The sequence below is a fragment of the Heptranchias perlo genome, chromosome 33, assembly GCF_035084215.1.
Source record: "Heptranchias perlo isolate sHepPer1 chromosome 33, sHepPer1.hap1, whole genome shotgun sequence".
NCBI lineage: Eukaryota > Metazoa > Chordata > Chondrichthyes > Hexanchiformes > Hexanchidae > Heptranchias > Heptranchias perlo.
Window position 1 is genome coordinate 6,651,062 of NC_090357.1, and position 21,069 is coordinate 6,672,130.

General features: G+C 39.0%; 1 protein-coding gene across 7 annotated transcripts in view; it reads left to right on the forward strand.

Annotated features, from left to right (window-relative positions):
• LOC137301436 (centrosomal protein of 164 kDa-like) overlaps positions 1-21,069 on the forward strand; it is a 133,668-nt gene that overhangs the window by 25,077 nt on the left and 87,522 nt on the right. For all 7 annotated transcript variants that reach the window (XM_067970937.1, XM_067970938.1, XM_067970934.1 and 4 more), the window contains 2 exons: positions 2,373-2,484; positions 9,553-9,757. In XM_067970937.1, the coding sequence (XP_067827038.1) occupies positions 2,373-2,484; positions 9,553-9,757 (317 nt within the window). The remainder of the gene's footprint in view (positions 1-2,372; positions 2,485-9,552; positions 9,758-21,069) is intronic.

The following is a 21,069-nucleotide window of genomic DNA, read 5'->3' on the forward strand; positions in this document are numbered from 1 at the left end:
TTATTGTAATTTGTAAAAGCAAATTTAATTTTAAAGCATTCTTGTTTTAATTTGTATTATGCTGTAATTTATGTCTTTTATTTTCTCCGGTAATATTCACAAGATTTTTTTTGAGAAATGAACACTCAACTGATATTTATCATCACTGACCTCTGTTGAACAAAACAGATCTTTAGCCCCATACTAATCTAAGTTAGTGTCTATTTTCAGACATAAAGCTCACCCGTTGTGTAGTTAAATAGTGAACCAAGGATTGTGGTTGGAACCATCAGCTGATGTAACTGTAAGTGTAACTAATTTTTCTAGCCATCCAGCATGTTGTCGATACAAGGTTCAGTGCAGTAGAGGGCAGTGTTGTCCAAATAATGGTTAGACTTTAACTGCCTTACCCACAGTGGTATTTTAAATATGATGTGGAGATGCCGGTGATGGACTGGGGTTGACAATTGTAAACAATTTTACAACACCAAGTTATAGTCCAGCAATTTTATTTTAAATTCACATGCTTTCGGAGGCTTCCTCCTTCGTCAGTTTCAAATCGTTCACCTGACGAAGGAGGAAGCCTCCGAAAGCTTGTGAATTTAAAATAAAATTGCTGGACTATAACTTGGTTTTGTGAAATTGTTTACAATTATTTTACATATGTCAGACAAACCTTCATCCTTTACTGGCAAAAGCCAGATGATTTTTTAAAATACTTTTTTTTCTTAAATTTGCTGTAACTTTTTATTGAAACTTTTAATACATATTTACCTCTCTATATAGGACAATAACATAATTATACTTGGGGACAGTTTTTTCCAGTTTTCTCTCGTGAAGGCACTAGTTCTTGCCAGAGAATGGTTTCATGCATACTGCCAATACTTCGATATCTTCAGTCATTCTCCTTGTGTGAGCCTAGATAATGCATGTTGGTAGGATATTTGATCACAGAGCTTCTACTGCAGACAGCAGCTAAGTCTGATACTCTCCTCACGCGACGTCCACACAAGCATTTTACAGAAAGGGAAATAGGAATTCTGGTTGATTTTATCTTTCACTCTTTGGCCTGGGGACAGTGAGATCAATTTTAGTGCCTCCACCTGTACCCTAGCTGAGATCAGTTAACGCGATAGTGAATCTGGGATCCTCTGTATGTCTTAGTAACACCTACACAATTCATTTACCCACAAAGTCATCAGGGTACTCTACTTATAGTTTTAACATATTTTCGTACTTATAGTGCACTTACATATTTATACAAAAACAACTATTTGTACTTTTATAGTGCCTTTAATGTACCAAGATAATCAGACTCTGAGCAGTTAGGAGAGAAGGGTTAGGACTGGCAACTGGGCAACATCAAAGAGGAAGGTTATGAGGAGGCTTTTGAAGAGATTGTAACACTTTACGGCAAAAGAGTTTCAGTTTATTTCTTTAATCAGTAGAAAAAGTTGGGTTACAGTTTGAGGTTTTGTGGTTGGACCTTTTTTATTTCTGTTTTCACACTCGTGATTAGTATTCTTCTGCTTTGCGTAACAGATTAATAAATCACAGTAGAGCTGTGACTTAGCAGCAGGAGATGGGTTATGAGCTTTCTTCTGCGTAAGGATGACATAACCAATAATTTAGTTGACAATGGATAGACTTCACTGAGCATGAGGTAGCCAACTTTGATGGTGACTGTTGGAGCCTCTCCAGTGTAGTGTGTGTGTGCTGTTTTGCCATGCTTCAAAATATAAAGGACCTTTTTTGTGGTTCACCGTGTGAATCTTTAGTTAATGCATTTGTTGTTTTTGTCCTGGACCAGGAGCCTGGCTTATACTTTGCAGCCTACATCTTTCAATGCAATAAAACTAGTGGCAGAATTTTCAACTTCAATGGGTGTGTAAAAGGTGGCCGATCTGATATTGCCAGTTTTGTGCCCCAGCTAAAGTTGAAAGTTCATCCAGGCTCTTGATTTCCAGTCCAGTATTGTATAATTGATTTTGGGCATAAAGCTTGGAGTGGGGGAGGGAAGGAAAGAAAGGAAGAAGGGATTGAAATTGTGTTGCTTTCATTTCTTCCCTTCCCATCTTTCTTCCAATGTCATGCACCATTCCTGGTAAAGATGGGTTAGTAGGAAACCAATTTGTTAACTTCTACCATAATTAGGTTTCGGTCATCTAGGAGGTCCGTGAGAGTGAGATGACATGCGTGTGTGATTTCCATCTTTTTTTCTTCCAATGGGGACAACACCTAGCCCCTTCATGGTTTCACATCTGCGCTTTGAAAGACACCGTGGAAGGAATAACTAGCACAAATTCCATGGCTCAGGCACTGTGCAACTTAACTTTTTTTTAAATGATAATTTCTATGTACAAAAAAATGTAACTTTTCTTATCCTTTTTCAGAAATCCAGGAATATGCCCGAGAGATAGGAATTGAACCTGAAAATGAACCGGAGCTAATGTGGTTAGCCAGGGAGGGCATTGTGGCACCTTTACCCCAAGAATGGAAGCCCTGGTAAGATAGCAGAAGACTAGTAGTGTTTTCACTAGGATTTCAGTAGAGCATAATGATACGTGTGCGAAATTTTAAAACTGTATCTACTTGAACATGAAAAATATCTAGCAATGCAATTACACATTTAGTCCTTCCAAACTTGGGTTGTATTGGATAAGGGCATTTTGTGCTATGTAATACAAGGGTGAAGTACTAGTGGTTACATGTCTGTCACTGGTGGTAATTATGGTGGGAGCAACTTGAAGTGATGAATTAAAAGCATCATTCAAGAAGTATATTGGTACAGTACTAAAGTGTATTGCTGAACTGCAATTTTTACTGTAGCATATTAGTACCAAAATGCTAAGTATGCCTAGAGACAAGACTAATCAGTCAGATGTATGCAAGAATACAATCCCCTCGAAATGTCGCATTTTCTGACTTGATATGAGCTGCTTCCTGGTAATGCCCTGATTTCATTAAATATTTCCAAGTGTGAAATTTGTCCCTTGTCTAGCCAGTCATTTGTGAGGAAGAGTAAGCATTTGGACCCATTGAGCTTGCTCTACCATTTTGAAAGCCTTAGTGGCTCTTTCTTTTTAATCCCATTGTCCCTCCTGTCTCCATATCCTTTAACACCCTTATTAAGTAAGTGTCTTTGTCCCTTTTAAGCATCTTAATTGGTTTTATATCTAGGGCCGTGCATTTCACAGCCTCACAACTCTTTCCTTAAAGGCGAGTAGAGGAGCATAGGGATTTGGGTGCCCATGTACACAAATCACTAAAACCTAGTGCACGGATACAAAAAGTAATCAAAAAGGCTATTGAAATGTTGGATTTCATCTCAAGGGGGCTGGAATACAAAGGAGAGGAAGTTATGCTTCAGTTTTATAGAGCCTTGGTCAAATCCCATCTAGAGTACTGTGTTCAGTTTTGGACACCGCACCTCAGGAAGGATATGTTGGCTTTGGATGGGGGTACAGCGCAGATTCACCAGAATTATACTGGGGCTTAAAAGGCTTAAATTATGAGGACAGGCTACATAAACTTGGTTTGTATTCCCTTGAGTTTAGAAGGTTGAGAGGCGATCTAATTGAGGTGTTTAAAAAGATAAAGGAATTCGATAAGATAGCTAGAAAGAAACTATTTCCTCTGGTGGGGGAACTTAGAACTAGGAGGCCCAATTTTAAAAGGGTAGTGGAAATCTGGAACCCTACTCCCCTCCCAAAAAAAAGGCTTTGAATGCTGGGTCAATTGAAATTTTCAAGATGGAGATCGACAGATTTTTGTTGGGTAAGGTTATCAAAGGTTTATTAATTGAGTTGAAGTACAGGTCAGCCATGATCTGATTGAATGAAAGGTGGAACAGGCTCGAGGGGTTGAATGGCCTCCTCATGTTCCTATGTGAGAATGGCACAAGTCCTGACTTATGCAACCAGGGCTTTTTTGTCCACCATGACCTATTGACTATAACAGAATTCTGCACTATAGGGAAAAAAAATGTTACATATTTAAACTGTGCAGAGCCAGCTGTTTTATAAAAATGGATATTTCCTTTCACCCATTAATCCCTGTTCAGGGATTCAGACATTTACATTTGGGACAGTAAATCCCTTTTTACAAGGATTTGTAGACATAATGACAGAATGGCAAATCCTGGTTTATCAAGACTTGGGTGATGAACTTGATTCTTGTGTCTGGCTGTTCTGCTCCGTTATGCAACGTGTTCTTGCTCTAAAATGTGAGCAGTGTTTACCTGTAAAGGAAGAGGATGGGGTTTAATTAAATAGTATTCCACAAAAAACAGGCTTGTCATGGTATTTGAATTTATGATGCTTTATTCATGCAATATTAACTTTACTGCTTTAGTGCAAATTATTGGTTACTGAGCACTTGTGCAACAGTCACAACTTAGAGATTGTGTCCATGTTGTAAAGTTGCAGCTATGTGTAGGTAAATGTGTGTCTATTTCATTTTTATTCATCTTTTGTTTTATTGGATCCTAATTAAACCTTGCTGTTTGCATAGCTGCATAAGCTCACTGCCATCGAAAACAATAAGGAGAGCTGTAGAGAAAAGAATAGCAACCAAGGGAAAGTGGCAGGAGGGGGTAATAAGACTGAGTATCCAAGTTGGATGTGTGTATAATATATAATTGACTGGATGAAGTATGGAGTTCTAAGGATCTTTTGAAGTGTTATATTTTAACTAAAATAAAATTAAAAATGCATGTTCTCTAAAAATTCATGTGAACCAAACAGCGGTAAATGTTGGCAGTCCAGAGTTCGCTTGGCAAAAAATAAAAACAGCTGCTGCCTGATGATTAAATGCCGGGAAGCACACAGGAGCCATTTATTCCTTTGTACACTCAGGGCTACCGACATTTATTGCTTAATTATAGGATTCTGTATAGAATCGACAGTGTTTGTTTAGTCATAAATGCATCATTTTAAAGTTCAGTGGAGCCTGCATAAAATCAGCTTTAATAAGGTCATATTCCACTTAAAGAAAATTTGATCTGGAGTGTGGTAGTTTATATTGTGATGAATTGATCTTAAATGACAATCCATTAAAATTTGATCTAAAATTTAAATTTAATTTGTGGATTAACTTTTTTTAAATTTTGTGTTTAAATTAGACTAAATTTTTAATGGATTGTCATTAAAGATGTATTTCTCTACCTTCCTTTACATGAGAACAAGAGTAAGCTATTCAGGCAATCAAGCTTGCTCTAACATTATAGTTAGCTATGGCGCGCCTCTCTTTTTAATCCCAATTCCCTGCCTTTTCTCCATTGGGCTAATTCTATGATCCCGCACTCCCAATGGGAAAGTTGCATCTGAAACTAAGGTTACAACACTGTAGTCTCCATAATCCAACCCGTGCTTCCTGCGAGTGTGATATAAACCTTCCTATCAAGCAATGCCTTTTACTTCTTGAGTAAGTATTTATCTTCCTCCCTTTTGAACACTTCAGATATCTTCACATTTATGGCCTTTGAAGCAGTGCCTTCCAAATTCTCACAGCCCTTAGTAAAGAAGTTTTTCCATATTTGCTTTTAACTGGCTTATCTTAATTCTAGAATTATACCTTCTTTGTTCTGGATTCTCCTACTAGAGGGAATATTCATTACCTACCTTCTCCCTCGATTGCTTTCATTATTTTATACTCCTCATCTTCAGGGAATATAACCTAGTGCCTTTATCCTAATAATCACAGAGAATTGTTTTTATGTAGCTTTGTAAATCCTTCCTAAAATGGGATGCCCAAAACTGAACACAGTATTCTAAATGACATCTGACCAGTTCTTTGTGTAATTGCAGTAGCATTTCCTTGCTTTTATTTTAATAAAATCATAGAAATTACAGCAGAGAAAGAAGGAAGCCATTTGGCCCAGTGCTAGCTCTTCAACTGGAGCTAACCTACCCTAATCCCATTGCCTTGAACTTTCCCCATATCCTCTTATATTCTTCCTTTTCAAATACTTAGCCACTTCACTCGCAAATTATGTTATAGTCTCTACCAAAAGTGGCCATTTGTGATAAAGCATTCTTTTCTAATAACCTTCTATGTGTAAAGTTTCCTCCGGCTTCCTCTTTCGTTCTTCTGATGATAGTCCTGAATTAATGCCCTCTTGTTACTGATTCACCAACCTTTGCAAACAATCTTTCACTATTTACCCTCTCAATACATTTTTATAACTTTAACACCGCTGTTAGATGCTCCCTTAACTTTCTCTGTTCCGGTGAAAAAAGCCCCACTTTTTCAAGCCTGGCATCGTTCTACACTGGTACTTTTTCCAGCGTGCCTATCCAATGTCCTGTATAAATTCATAGACTCATAGATATTTATGACACAGAGGGAGGCCATTTGGTCCATTGTGTCTGTGCCGACCGAAAAAGAGCTATCCAGCCTAATCCCACTTTCCAGCTCTTGGTCCGTAGCCTTGCGGGTTACAGCACTTCAAGTGCACATCCTAGTACTTTCTAAATGTGATGAGGGTTTCTGCCTCTACCAGGCAGTGAGTTCCAGACCCTCACCACCTTCTGGGTGAAAAAAATTCTCCTCAACTCCCCTCTAATCCTTCTACTAATTACTTTAAATCTTTGTCCCCCTGGTTATTGACCTCTCTGCTAAGGGAAATAGGTCCTTCCTATCCATTCTGTCTAGGCCTCTCAATTTTATACACCTCAATTAAATCTCCCCACAGCCTCCTCTATTCCAACAAAAACAACCGTAGCCTATCCAATCTTTCCTCATAGCTAAAATTCTCCAGTCCTGGCAACATCCTCGTAAATCTCCTCTGTACTCTCTCTAGTGCAATCACATCTTTCCTGTAATGTGGTGACCAGAACTGTATGCAGTACTCTAGCTGTGGCCTAACCCGTGTTTTATACATTTCTAGCATAACCTCCCTGCTCTTATATTCTATGCCTTGGCTAATAAAGGAAAGTATCCCATATGCCGCCTTAACTGCCTTATCTACCTGTCCTGCAACCTTCAGGGATCTGTCGACATGCACTCCAAGGTACCTCTGTTCCCCAACACCTCTCAGTATCCTCCCATTTATTGTGTATTCCCTTGCCTTGTTTGCCCTCCCCAAAAGCATTACCTCTCACTTTTCTGGTTTGAATTCCATTTGTCGCTTTTCTGCCCACCTGACCAGTCCATTGATATCTTCCTGCAGTCTACAGCTTTCCTCCTCACTATCAACCACATGGCCAATTTTTGTATCATCTGCATTCTTCTTAATCATGCCGCCTACATTTAAATCTAAATCATTGATATATACCACAAAAAACAAGGGACCTAGTACTTTTTTAAAAATTCGTTCATGCGATGTGGGCGTCGCTGGCAAGGCCAGCATTTATTGCCCATCCCTAATTTCCTTTGAGAAGGTGGTGGTGAGCCGCCTTCATGAACCGCTGCAGTCCGCGTGGTGAAGGTTCTCCCACAGTGCTGTTAGGTAGGGAGTTCCAGGATTTTGACCCAGCGACGATGAAGGAACGGCGATATATTTCCAAGTCGGGATGGTGTGTGACTTGGAGGGGAACGTGCAGGTGGTGGTGTTCCCATGTGCCTGCTGCCCTTGTCCTTCTAGGTGGTAGAGGTCGCGGGTTTGGGAGGTGCTGTCGAAGAAGCCTTGGCGAGTTGCTGCAGTGCATCCTGTGGATGGTATATTCTGTAGCCACAGTGCACCGGTGGTGAAGGGAGTGAATGTTTAGGGTGGTGGATGGGGTGCCAATCAAGCGGGCTGCTTTGTCCTGGATAGTGTCGAGCTTCTTGAGTGTTGTTGGAGCTACACTCATCCAGGCAAGTGGAGAGTATTCCATCACACTCCTGACTCGTGCCTTGTAGATGGTGGAAAGGCTTTGGGGAGTCAGGAGGTGAGTCACTCGCTGCAGAATACCCAGCCTCTGACCTGCTGTTGTAGCCACAGTATTTATGTGGCTGGTCCAGTTAAGTTTCTGGTCAATGGTGACCCCAGGATGTTGTTTGTGGGGGATTTGGCGATGGTAATGCCGTTGAATGTCTAGGGGAGATGGTCATTGCCTGGCATTTGTCTGGCGCATATGTTACTTGCCACTTATCAGCCCAGCCTGAGCCTTGCGAACCCCACTAGAAACAGCCTTCCAGTTCCAAAAATTCAAAATCCTTGCTATTATACTCGGTGACCCTATGTATGAAACCTAAAATCCTTTTTGCCGCCTTTATAGTCTTTTCTATCTGCATTCCCATCTCTAAAGATCTGTGTATCTGCAAATCTAGAACTTTCTTCCACCACTGTAAGAGTCTTACCATTTTGGATATGCTTCCTTTCATTGTGCTTTTTCCCAAAATGTTCTACTTCACATTTTGAATTATTAGATCATTTGAATTGAGTACCTTTTCGGAAATAGGAGGATTAGATTGTAATCATTTGATCGAGTTGGGGAATGGTTTGTTCTAGAGCCAGAACACAGTTGACTCCCAGATAAATTTGCAATTATTCTAATCACCAAATCTTAATATACCAAAATACTTCCTGGTCTCTTTCATTATATAGAATTTATTATCACCATTAAAAGGGACAGAAATTCATTGGAAAGACCATTTCTATCATTATATTACAGAGTTACTCAGGTACTAGTATTCTGTATTCACTTATTTAAGCCCCCTGAGGTACCATGTGTTTTCTCCTAGAAATCTTGGGTGAGCAATGCTATCGAGATCTCTTGAGAGATGCACTTGCTGTCAGTGGCATTTATAACAAACATTTTTGCATGTTCAAATAAAATTCTTTTGTGCACTATTTTAACGCATTCATCAACCCATTTAAAGTAAATGAAAATGCACTTATACGTTCATTATAAATGCCCTTTGGTTCCAGCTTGGCCGCCTTGTGTCCCCTTGACCTGCTAATCAGTAATTAAGCTGTTGTCGTGTTGGTGAAGGAAGATGATTTACATCAGAGCTATGGTCCTTGATTGCTTAATTTACCCATAACTCCTGGAAGGAAACATGATGTGGCGTGATTAAATGGGGAAAGAAGTGAGTGGGAGTCATTTTAATGAAAGGAATAACTTCAGTGATCTTTAGCTCTTTCCTTTAAATGAATAGGTCTTATCTAAGGGTAACATTTTTATCCAGTTCAAAATTTGTATTTTGAAATGCTGTTCTATTATTTTTGATAGACTGAACACGGTCAGTTCAGTGTGTGTCACCAATGGCACCTTCTGAAAGGTCATATGTTGTACAAGAAAATTTTTAATTTAACCTCAATATTATAGGTTCATTAAAAAGTAAAATGAACTGAGATGTAGATTTTTATAAAAGGGCCAACTTGCAACACAACACTACATGCTGATTTTCAAATCATTGTGTGGAGGAAACACATCTAAGTTACTCTCAGGATTCAACTGCTTTGGGTAGTCATTATTTTATCTTTGTCCAAGTAAAAACTTGTTTTAACCCACTTTCTGTTTATCTGTGATGATTATCATGGTACAATAGTGTTGTGGTATAGGAGCAAACAGCTAGATTATGGATTTTGGAGATGGTTTAAAAAATATTTTTTTTTGAGTGATTGCTTTCTCTTGTCCGAGGCAGCCAAGATGTCACAGGTGACGTCTATTACTTTAACTTTGTATCGGGCCTGTCGACCTGGGACCATCCGTGTGATGAACAATACCGAAACCTGGTTACTTTGGAGCGGGAGAAACTGCACGCTCTGGGTGGAAGCAAAAAGAAAGACAAGAAAAAGAAGAAGGAGAAAAAAGAGAAGAAAGAAAAGGAACCACTTAAAACTACCACAGTGAGTTCTAATTCTTAAATCCAAATTTAATGATGTCAGGATCCTATCCTTTTTTTCCCCCTCTCTTCGTCTGTTATCATGCCACTTCTCTTCTGAAGGCATTGATTCCTTGCTGCAGTACAGTTTCACAGGTGCTGGTGCCATCTTGAACAAGTGGCTATTATCTATGGGTGAGCTTTGAGAGTGAGCAGCAGCAAGTTATTTGCCAGACCCTGACCTCATCTGTCATTCACACTTGCACACTTCCAGCAGACTCATTGAACAGTAACTTTGGAGTGGGAACCCTGCCAACTTGCTCTCCTTCGCCACCCCCGCCAGCCCAAGGGCACTTAGGCCAATTGTAATGCCACACTGACTGAGGTATCTTAGCACGAACAATGATCAAACTCGTGGAGGGTAAATGCTGACATGGACTGGTTGGGCAGCATGACCTGTTTCTGTGTTATAACTTCTATGTGTTTCCATATAAATCCGGTTGATATGGCTCAGCTACTCACTGTATAAACTGGCTGAGCTGTCAGAGGACGTTCTTTCCCTTTAAGGCTCCTTTGATGCACTAAAGACATGTTGAATTGAAATCTCATTTGTAGCTATGCAAATTAAGTATTTGGTATCAAAGTAATTTAATACAGATACAAAAATCCTCTTCAGTCTTCAATGCAACCGTTTCTTTGGTGACCTTAACTGCCACTTTGTCTTAATTAATATTCACAATGCATATTTAATTAGTGTTAATAGTGAATGAAACATTAATTTCCATAAGATATGTATGTCGTTCACGTGTAAAGTGCCAGCCCTATTATAGTTATTTTTTTACCCTACAAACTATGGCGCAGAAGATGCAAATATTGCCATCTCAGTTGAGCCACATGCACTAATTATGTAGGACAGAAAAGGTTTAATTGATCATGTGGGGGAGAGGGGGTTCTCTGTTGCATGTGACCTGTAAGTTAGCATAAGCATTAAAATAATGATGCATGGTTTTAAAATTTTATTTAATATGGCGCTGAATTGTCAGTGTTTGACAATGTGATCTTTTTTTTTTAAAATGAGGGTGATTTTGCGTTCAGACAGGAAAGCTGCAGTCACGGAGTGTAGGAGGTTGGAGATAGGACAACAACACTCTAGCCCTAATTCTCTGACCCATGCAACCTGCAAGTGCAGTGCAAAATCACCTCTAATTTTCAACTTGGTCAAGAATGTGAGAAGTTACATTTCAAAAATGGAATGTCTTCACGTCGTTTATAGAACAAATTTTGATACTATGAACTAGTCTCTCTAAGCTATAAGCCATGATTCAGTTTGGACATTTGCAGATCTTAATGCTCGGGTTTATCTATCTAATTGTTATGACCCAATAATAAAGTGAAAAATAATCTTACAGCAGCACAGGGCTACCATTAGCAACATTGAACATAGCATAGATAATCTTTTAATTTTTTTTTGTTTTACTGTAGCTTTTGCCTTTTTTCTGTGTTTCAATCACATACTTTTTAAATATATGTGTAATAAGTATGGGTTAATTAGAATAATCAATCTAAAATGCAACCTGTCCAGCCTTCTTCCACTCTATTCTCCCATTATAAACAGTTCACGTTATTGTCAAATGATTTTCATTTTCTTTGATAGCCAAGTCAGTGTCTGCAATCCCAATGAAAAGGTATGTTCAGAGTCCAACACCAATATGGGCTGAGCACTAAATGGGATCTAGGCAAGAGGGTAAATAGCCTCTTCACAACATAGACAGTTGTATTAGCCATTTTTTTTCCAGTTTCCTAATCATAAACTGAATGATAACTTCGAAGTTGTAGCATAATTCACAGTTAGGAGACCAAATGGTTAAAATATCTCCTAGCTGAATTTCACATTGTCTTCAAGTTTTTTTTTTATCCTTTGTTTAGGGAAGCCAAATAGAACCAGGAATACTTCCTTCTCCATCTTATTGTAGCCTAGCTTGCTCTTCTCATGATCCTCTTCATCAGTTTACAAGTCTTGAGTGTTTGCATGATATTCAGATTAGGACTGAGGATACAGACAAGAAAGAGGCCAGTGACTTGCAAGCATCTTTGAAACCAATGCTAGTCAATAAATCTATAACTGTCAGTTTCCCAAATAATCTGCAACCTCTTAAAAGGGAAAACGTTAGTCGACAAATATTTGCAGACGTCGAGAAAATTCTAGGAAGAACACTTTCTTTTGGTCAAAGACTTCTAGATAGTCGCAGTGATCTGGATAGGCCAGAAGAAGCCAGGATGGCTCTTGAGGCAGGTAGATGCTGGAGTTGCTGTGACTCCAATTTGGATAGAATGAGTTTAGGACACTTAATAAGTAAAGAACCAGCTAACATTCCAAAGAAGCCAATAAAATGTAAAACTGCAGAAACACTACTGTCTGACAACAAAAGAATTTCAATTGCACTTGAGGAGCAGGTAATTGTATTTACCAACACAGAAAATAAGAAAAGTCCAGTTGAAAATCCACAGAAAGGTAATTCAATTCAGAATAAACAGCTAATTGATGAGATACCACAAAGTAATGTAGAAGAAAACCAGGTTAATGAAAACTTGCCAGAGGAGTGTATTGAAGGGGTTGTTGTGTTGCCAGTTTGTGACACAGAAAATTCATTTTTCAATAGCAGTGGTAAAATAATTATGCCACAGATCAAACCCTTAAAGGAATCAACTTTCAATGTTGAGAAGCAAATGGCGACAAGTGTGCAAACTGATCAGTATGAATTTAATGCGGTGATGAGTAAGCCCTGGATACTGGACACCAAAACTATGGAAAACGGACAAAGCACAGAACTATTTGAAAATGTAGGAACAGTAAATGCCACACTTAAACCAGTTGACCACTTATGCAAAGCCTTAATAGTAGGGAAGCTTTTTGATAAAGTAGACAACATAATGAAAACAGTGAGTGAGCTTGAAATTCCTGAAGCAAATGTGAGTGAATTTGTTAACAAAGAATTAGTTGCTGAAAAATTTGATATAAACTCTCTTTCTAGCCAGATTACTTCTTCAAATTGTCTGAATGATGTGTCACAGAAAGGTGAACATGGTATGTGTGATTTTCGTGAACAGAATGAAGATTTTAAATCAGAGAAAAAAGTCACAGTAGACACTGTTGATTGTGATGTTTATAACCCTTACATTGATCAGACCTTGAACAATTCTGGAAAAGAAACTGACTCCTTGCCCTCTTCACATTCATCACTGAAACAAAGTCTTGCCACTGCTTACAACAGCTGCTTTCAGGGTCCAGCCAGCAAGAAGTGTGAGGAAGAATCTTACTCGGAGGATCAGAAGTTTTACCAGGAAATTCTCAAAAAAGTAAAAACAAACCGTGAAATTAAAGGAGACTTTTCTGAAAACGCAGAACAAATTACAAAAGGAGGACAAACTCCTGATCTACTTATAAAGAAAAATGAAGGTATTAATTATGGGTTTCATTTTGATGTTTACAATTACGAGCTTCATCCCGTTCTTCGAACTACCTCACATTGTGAGGAGGAAATTATTAGAATTGATCATGGAGTAGCAGGATCTATAAATGGGCTGCCCGAGGCAGTTGAATGTTCAGGCTGTGGAGAAGCAGCCTTTTTGAACTCTCAGTTTTGCCTTCAGTCTGGGCAGGCTACTGGAGCAGCACTGCTAACTGCACTGACAGGTCTAGAAGAAAATTCTGATAGAAATTTTGAGCAAGAGGCATGCTATAGCACTAACCGGAATCTTAGAAATGAGGAGCATCAGAGACAGAGTAATGGAGAGGCAGAAGAAACTGTAAGTAAGGTGGTTGCTGCCTATATATAGTCTAAAATTGTTGAATTGTAAAATAAGGCTTCCCTAGACTTGGGGTAATAGAGAAACATACAGAAAGGTGAAAGTTGTACACCACTTACTGCAAGTGGACATTGTGAAACAAGCATATTTTGAAAAATGACCAACAGCAACTTGAAGAGATTATGTTTAAAGGTCCTCTGTACCAATAGGAATTTTAATTCATGTCACTGATAACTTCAACCCTATTGTTACATTACTTACAAGGATGACAAGCAGCCACAAGTGTAATTACCTCCTTTACAGTAATAACTGTGTCAGATTCAAGGCAAGACAATGCCACTTTCTTGGCAGCTTACTGTGATCAAATAGTCCATGTAAACCATTTAAAAGAAGGGTACCATTTTGTATTTGTTTGTTTATTTGCTTCTAGTTTGTTCTGAAACCTGTGACTACCTATGAGCACATTCTTCCTGAATTGAATGATTGGTATCACCGAGTCATTTCTTCCTGATTCATTTAATCTGCTACTCTTTTTGACCTGGGTGACATAATGCACCTTGGGCATTGGGTTCTTTACCTCAATTTTTTTTTAAACCCTATCCTCATTCAATACCCACAATTAACAGTAAAAATCTGGGATTAAACAGAATAGGATTGCCATGTTAAATTTAAACTAAACCCAGTAATTTGACCAAGGATCAGTGTAATAAAGATTATTCGATATTAGTGCCTTTTAAGCATTCTGAATTACCCTAGATTTTGAGTGCCAGTAATATGTAAATCTGGTGCTCAACGATATCTCATTTGGCTGCTTGAGTCTCCCAAGTACTGTAAAGACCAGACTAGTAAACCTTTCTTGTCCATTAGCACAGTAATTCTCTGTCGGGAGTGTGCCCAGGAATAAGTGTTGTAGGTGTTGCTTTGTCAACAGGTCTGCACTTCCCTTTGATCTCAATAGGAAAGTGAGCAGTTTGGATTTTTAATGTAGCTGCTGTCAGATATTGATTTCATTTTGCTGAATACATGTTTGTATACCAAAAGAAAACTCCTTTTGTAATTAATAAAGATTAAGAAATGGCGCTTTTGAAGGTTGCAATGTGCCGGTTTATAATGACATTGCCAATAAGTTGTGTCCATGGTACAGCACTGCCAATAATCACATGACTTGTATTTTCTAGTTTTTCTATCTAATTAAATTTTAAAATATGCAGTGAACACTGAGAACCTGATCTTTAAATTTGTAACTGCTAAACTGTTACCTTGGCATTTTCATTTTGCTTTTTACAACATTTCTGATACTTTTTGAAGAATGTTGAGCCCTTCCAAGTTTAGGAATGCTAGTGCTGAGGAGTGAAACACTTTCTACTTCAGGCAACCAGTGTCAGCATTAAATGCTCCCAAGTTAGGTATAACTCCCCTTACTCTGCTCCAGCAGTTCTCCTTAGCCCACTACAGAAGAGCACCCCTTTCTCACTAGTGCAATATTTCCATTTCCCTTACCACTCATTTGAGTGAGGTTGCAAATTAAGTGCCAATTAGTGTTGAGTGCTTGGGCACCTGTCCTTGAGATCAAGACTATTCATTAGTAAAATCAATTGTCAGTTTATGGATCACTGAAATAAGTAAGTTTTGAAGGAATTTGTATGATGCTCACAATAGTAAAGGTTTCTTTTTAAGGCAGCAATCTGTTCTTCTATCCCTTACCTTTGCTTTCATTTCACTCCAATTTTTGAAGAATGAGAAACTTCTACGGTATATATACAAGTGGAGCAGAACTGAAAGAAAACCAAAGACGTTTTTTGGGTTTGACAAAAGTGCCCAGTAAACCAGAATTTTCCTTTCCATTTCTGGGAATCTGTCTCTTTCAACGTTTCTTTGTTTTCAATGTATTTTCCCTCCTCTTAGCCTGCAGGCCATTCACGCTAGGCAATATGAGGAATTGATGTGCAACACCTCATTGATGTTTGTCATTCACCACTTTCTCATTCACTTTGGCTTCATTGCTTTGTTCTGCATGGTACTGCTTTCTGACCTAATGGAGACTAGCAACCTACTGACTAGGGAAGCTTGAGTATGATTGTCCACAGAGGCTGGGATATTAAGCTCTGCGTTACCCTTAAGATTTGGAAATAGGATTCCATTTCTGTTCCGTTGTTAGGAATTCGGCATTGAATTCAAGGAACAAAAATGCTGGAAACGCTCAGCAGGTCAGGCAGCACCTGCAGAGGGAAGAGATGTAGACCCATTGTTCACCCCAGAAAAGTTAACTCATCTGTTCTCTTCACAGGTGCTGCCTAACCTGCTAAGCATTTTCCGTTCTTGTTTCAAATTTCCAGCATCTGCAGTTTTTAGCTTTTGCTTTGTTCAAGAAGTTCAAGTGAAAAGTAAAGTTGGTTCAGAAATGTTGTGCTGTCCCAAGATGTTATTCTTTGTAAAGAACAAAAGAACAAACTTGCATTTATATAGCTCCTTTCACGACCGTATGTCTCAAAGCGATTCACCGCCACTGAAGTAAATGTGATCTCTTACAGTAAATGGTTAAATGTGCCAGTGACACCTTGTGCCAAAGCTTCAGTAGTGCAACCACCTTTCTTTAACTTCAGGAGCAGGCTGTTCAATTTTACCCATAATTTTTTTTGGAAGAGCAGAAAAAAAACACATGAATTTTAGGAAGTTAGCAATTTTGTCCTTTATCAAAAGTGTAACTTTTGACCCTAAGCAAACCTATGATTATAGTACTGAAGCATATCAGCTCTCCCCAAAAAGGGAAAAACTCCATACGAAGGAGAAATTACATTCAAAGGTCACAAAATAAGTTATAAAGGGTCAAAGTTAATGCAGATACATGTAGACAGGGACATTGATGACCCTATTCATCGGCTTAATAGTTTGTAATCAGGAAGGAGCGGTTCCTTACTGTTCTATTCATATGATAATGCAATCAGAGGCCAGTTCGATACATTATTCATAGTAGTATTGGCGCCTAACCTAAAAGTGGAAATATGGAAACAGACAAACCTTTAGGCTTTTCTAGTGAAAGGTCTCTACTGCCCATTTTCAGCTTTTGGTATCAAGAGGTTTGGAGGAGAAATGACCAGTGCCTCCCCTGTTCCATAGCGGTCTTGCGTCTCAAATAATGTTCCATTTCCCTTACTCGAGAGCGAAGCCCAAATACCCAGCTAGTGTGCAAGAATGTTCCAACTCAATGCAAACAAAAACAGTGCAGATACAGGAAATCGGAAACAAAAGCACAAAGTGCTGGATACACGCAGCAGATCAGTCAGCATCTTTGGAGAGAACAGATGAATTAACGTTTCAGGTGCAAACGTTTTGTTAGAACGGCTCCAGCTAGGTGTTGTGTTAAGTCGCAGCCAATTGAGAGTCTAGGCACAGTTGCTGAATTTCAGAATGGTTAGTATTCCAAATGGTCATCAGCTTGAACGAAATTAGTATGTAAATGTAATGAATTTAGAATACTGGAAGGGGGATTGTAGTGAAATAGGTTCTTGGTGAAATAATTTTAACCATGCGAAAACAGATAACGTCATAATCCTCCTGTAAGGGTTGCTGGAGCAAATGCCTTTGTAATTCTTGTTGGATTCTTAGTATCTCCTTTGCAGACTCACCATGATTTCTTAATTAAGGTGGGGCTCACTCCAGTTACAATTAGAGAGATATGTAAAATAGTTGTCACTTCCCTGTTTTGCTTCCATGTTCCCAGTTTAATTTATTAGCAATGCTTCACTGTAGTTCTAACGCTAAAGTGGGATGGGGGGTGGGGAGAAAGGGTTGGAAAACTGACTTAAAGCAGTGTGTTCTAATCAAGGCTTCCTATTCCAGTGCCGACTATAAGAGCATTCATTAGAACAACTACATTTTATCTTTCCTTTTGGTTGTTTCCCTCAAACATATTTGCACATCTCTAATCATACCTGGACCTTGCATCTCTTGTTTGGCCCGTCTCTTTTTGCTGGTCTCTTGTGTTCCGCTGAGAGGATGAGCAGATGACCTGGTCTGTGCCAACAAAAATTGGGAAATATGGCAAAACACCCAGAATGACTCTCCCATCTTCTTTTGTTTTCTCCCTCTCTACTGCAGGAGCAATAAGATCAATTGTAGCACCCTTATTCCACCTTAGTTATCATCTAACTTAAACGTGGGACCTTCCTAGTCTGTATGGCTTAATATAACAGTGGGTGATACATTTACCAATAGAGAACTGAGAGAGTGTGAAAATTAAACTGGAAGAATGTTTTGAGAAATAAAATGTTCAGATCTGCAATATTGTAGAAAAGGATATAGGGAAGCAATCACTGTTCTAGTTAGTTTCCTGATGCACGCTCCAACAGTGCAATAAAGAACAAAACCCCTATTAAAGGAGTACATGTTGCAGGAAATTATTATGGATTAAGGAGTTATATCTAGTTTGTGTTTATTTCTCTGCACCAATACTCAATATCAGCAATTTAAGTGCCTGAATGCTTTACAGATGCACTCAGATGATGCTGTGCGTAGATTACTTTTTTAATTCTCCTTTGAACTAAATCCCATAAATACACAGAATTCTTGTCTGTAAACCTGGAGTTTGGAAATAAAATTGGGGATTAACCTAGTATACTGATCTCTGACAAGATGATTGATATTTAAATGTCAGTCATGCTGTAAAATCCTTTCCTTATGCCAGCACGAATAAAACACAAAAGCTGTATTGTCTTAATTGCATGGTGGAGCAAATGTGTTTATTGATTAAAAAAATATATTTATTGTGCTCATTAATCACTGTGAAAGTGTTGAAATTTTAAAAATCAGAATCTTGTCTATAGAAAATATTTTCAGTGTTGGAAAATTATCCATATTATCAGCATAAATTAAAATTTCAGCTTGATTAGGCATCATTAGTGCAGCATCAGACAGCATTAATCTCTCCGGTGTAGGCACTGAAACTGTGACTCGCTGTGCTGCTTCATAATTGGTGAGCCCACAAAGCTGATGCACTATGCCTAATAATAACTTGCTGCACTGCACAGCAATTTGGGACCCTCGGCCCATTTGAGAATTTAGGACCAAGTGTGAGAGAGATCCTTCTTCATCTGCTTACATCCACCAAACACCATATATCCCAGCCCCTGCTTTCATGTGAAGTATATTTTTCGTATGAAAATCTGTTACATTTTCTTCCACAAAACAATTCCCTTCACTACTTACTTTTCAGAGATTTTTTTAAAATTACACTCTTGTGTACACTAGAGTCACTAGATGCTTTTGTGCTGCTTGCCTTGTATTTCCATCATTTGACAGCAGAAGCACAGTGAGCGGTTAGTTTAAATTCAGTTCTCTATTACAAACACATCAGCTGCATGAACTCTGTGAGCCTTACAGCAAACACCATGGACAGAGATGGCATGTTTGATAACCCTCTGTGTTTAGCAATGCCACATTTTACTATGTCCTTGTGTATAAATGGAATTGCAATTAGGTTAGAACGAGTGTCTTAGCTGCTGAAGGGTTGAAGTATTTGTGCTCTGCAACTTATGTGGAGCCTTTGGAACAGCATTCCTGATTGAGTTTAATTTAATTCAGTTTACTATAATAAATACGTCTTTGCTTTGCTACCTGTTCTTCCCACCATTTTAATCTCTGGGGCCAGGATTTGAATCCAACCTGACTGATGGGATAGGAGTCTCTTCTCCAGCTGGCTGTAAGGCTGCTGTATCAAATGAGGTTTGGGCCGGCTTAACCCACTTCTCCAGAAAACTGTTCACAGTTGGCAATCTCACTTGGAGAGAGGGACACAAATAGAGCTGGTGTAGGAACATAAGAAATAGGAGCAAGAGTAGGCCATACGGCCCCTCGAGCCTGCTCCACCGTTCATTCTGATCATGGCCAATCTTTGACCTCAACTCCACTTTCCCACCTGATCCCCATATCCCTTGATTCCCCTAAAATCCAAAAATCTATCCATCTCAGCCTTGAATATATTCAATGACTCAGCATCCACAGCCCTGGGATAGAGAATTCCAAAGATTCACAACCCTCTGTGTGAAGAAATTCCTCCTCATCTCAGTCTTGACTGGCCGACCCCTTATCCTGCGACTATGCCCCCTAGTTCTAGACACTCTAGCCAGGGGAAACAATCTCTCAGCATCTACCCTATCTATGGAATTTGCAATGCTGTGGGGACGGGGGTAGGGGGGGTGGTGGCGTTGCTTCCCTGATGCCGATGTTCTGGCAGAGGTGGGAGCTTTATTCTGCATTTGGCCAATGCTACACTTGATAGCCTAATGTTTGATTTTTACACTGAAAGCCCAAACTGGGACATTGTTCAATTTTCCACCACTGACCTCCCTCACCAGCAGTCTAAATTTGGAGAATATTCTGCATTTGCAGTTTCACAAATTGAATAACTTCTCAATTTTGTTTTGAAATCCAAAACTGCAGGCAAAACTATTTAACAAGAAATTGCTGTTGGCTTCTTCTAATATGCAAGATTCTAACTGTTGAAATTGTGCCATATAATTTGCTAAAATATGTAAGACTCTGCTAGGGCTGGCAGTCTGTGGATTCTTATTAATGAAGCTCTTGGTTTTCGGAATACTCGTTAACCAGACTCGATCATACAAAGCAATATGCGATTAATATTTACCATGAAGATAGGATTCAGAATTAATCAGTAAAGTAGATTACAGAAATGCACCTACAGTCATTATGCAGGACTCCTGCAATTGAAACACCCCTTCTACCACTTCAACTGAAGCCAGCTGAATCAGACCAAAGATTGAATCTCAACATATTTTAATGTATATAATATGTAATGTACATATGTGCACTTGACAGTACACTCTACTCCTCTTTGGCTTGTAATCGTTTGATAAATGCAAACACCGATATCAATGCAGCACAATACATAGTAAATACTGGGTAACAAGGAATTATTGCAGGAAAATAATCTCATTGGAGCGCTCCAGTCATAAACTGCAAGAGCAAAGTCTGAGTGATTGATTGTCACCTAAACTCAGCAATGAAACTATAGATTAGAAATTACTGTTAGCAATAATAGTGGGTAACGCCATAATTTATTCAAATTATATTCCCGTCCATTATTTTGACTAGTCTAAACACTTTAGTGGACTAAGAACAGCCGTGTCAACATCATGCAAGTACATAATGTGTTGGTCAGCTGTTGTTGTCAACAATAATTTCTAGCCTTACAGGCCGCTCCCCTGATGACCTAGTTAGTGGACAAAAGCAATGCCTGGTGTATCAATAAGCCATGCAGATCAGAAGGTCCCAGGTTCAGTTCCAAACTGTGGGGGTCTCAGCAAGGGACAGCCGTTGGGGCAATACCATTGGCATCATTGCCTCTGGGGAAAAGTCAACCTGCATTCCTGCACCTGATTAATATACAATGACCCATCCTGGAAAGTGTATTTGTGTAGACATTGGGCGAAGGAGAGATCCAGCTTGACTGATTGCTTCTATGGCTGAAATAGCTTACTGGCATTCACTGTCTTGGCCTATACATGAAGACCC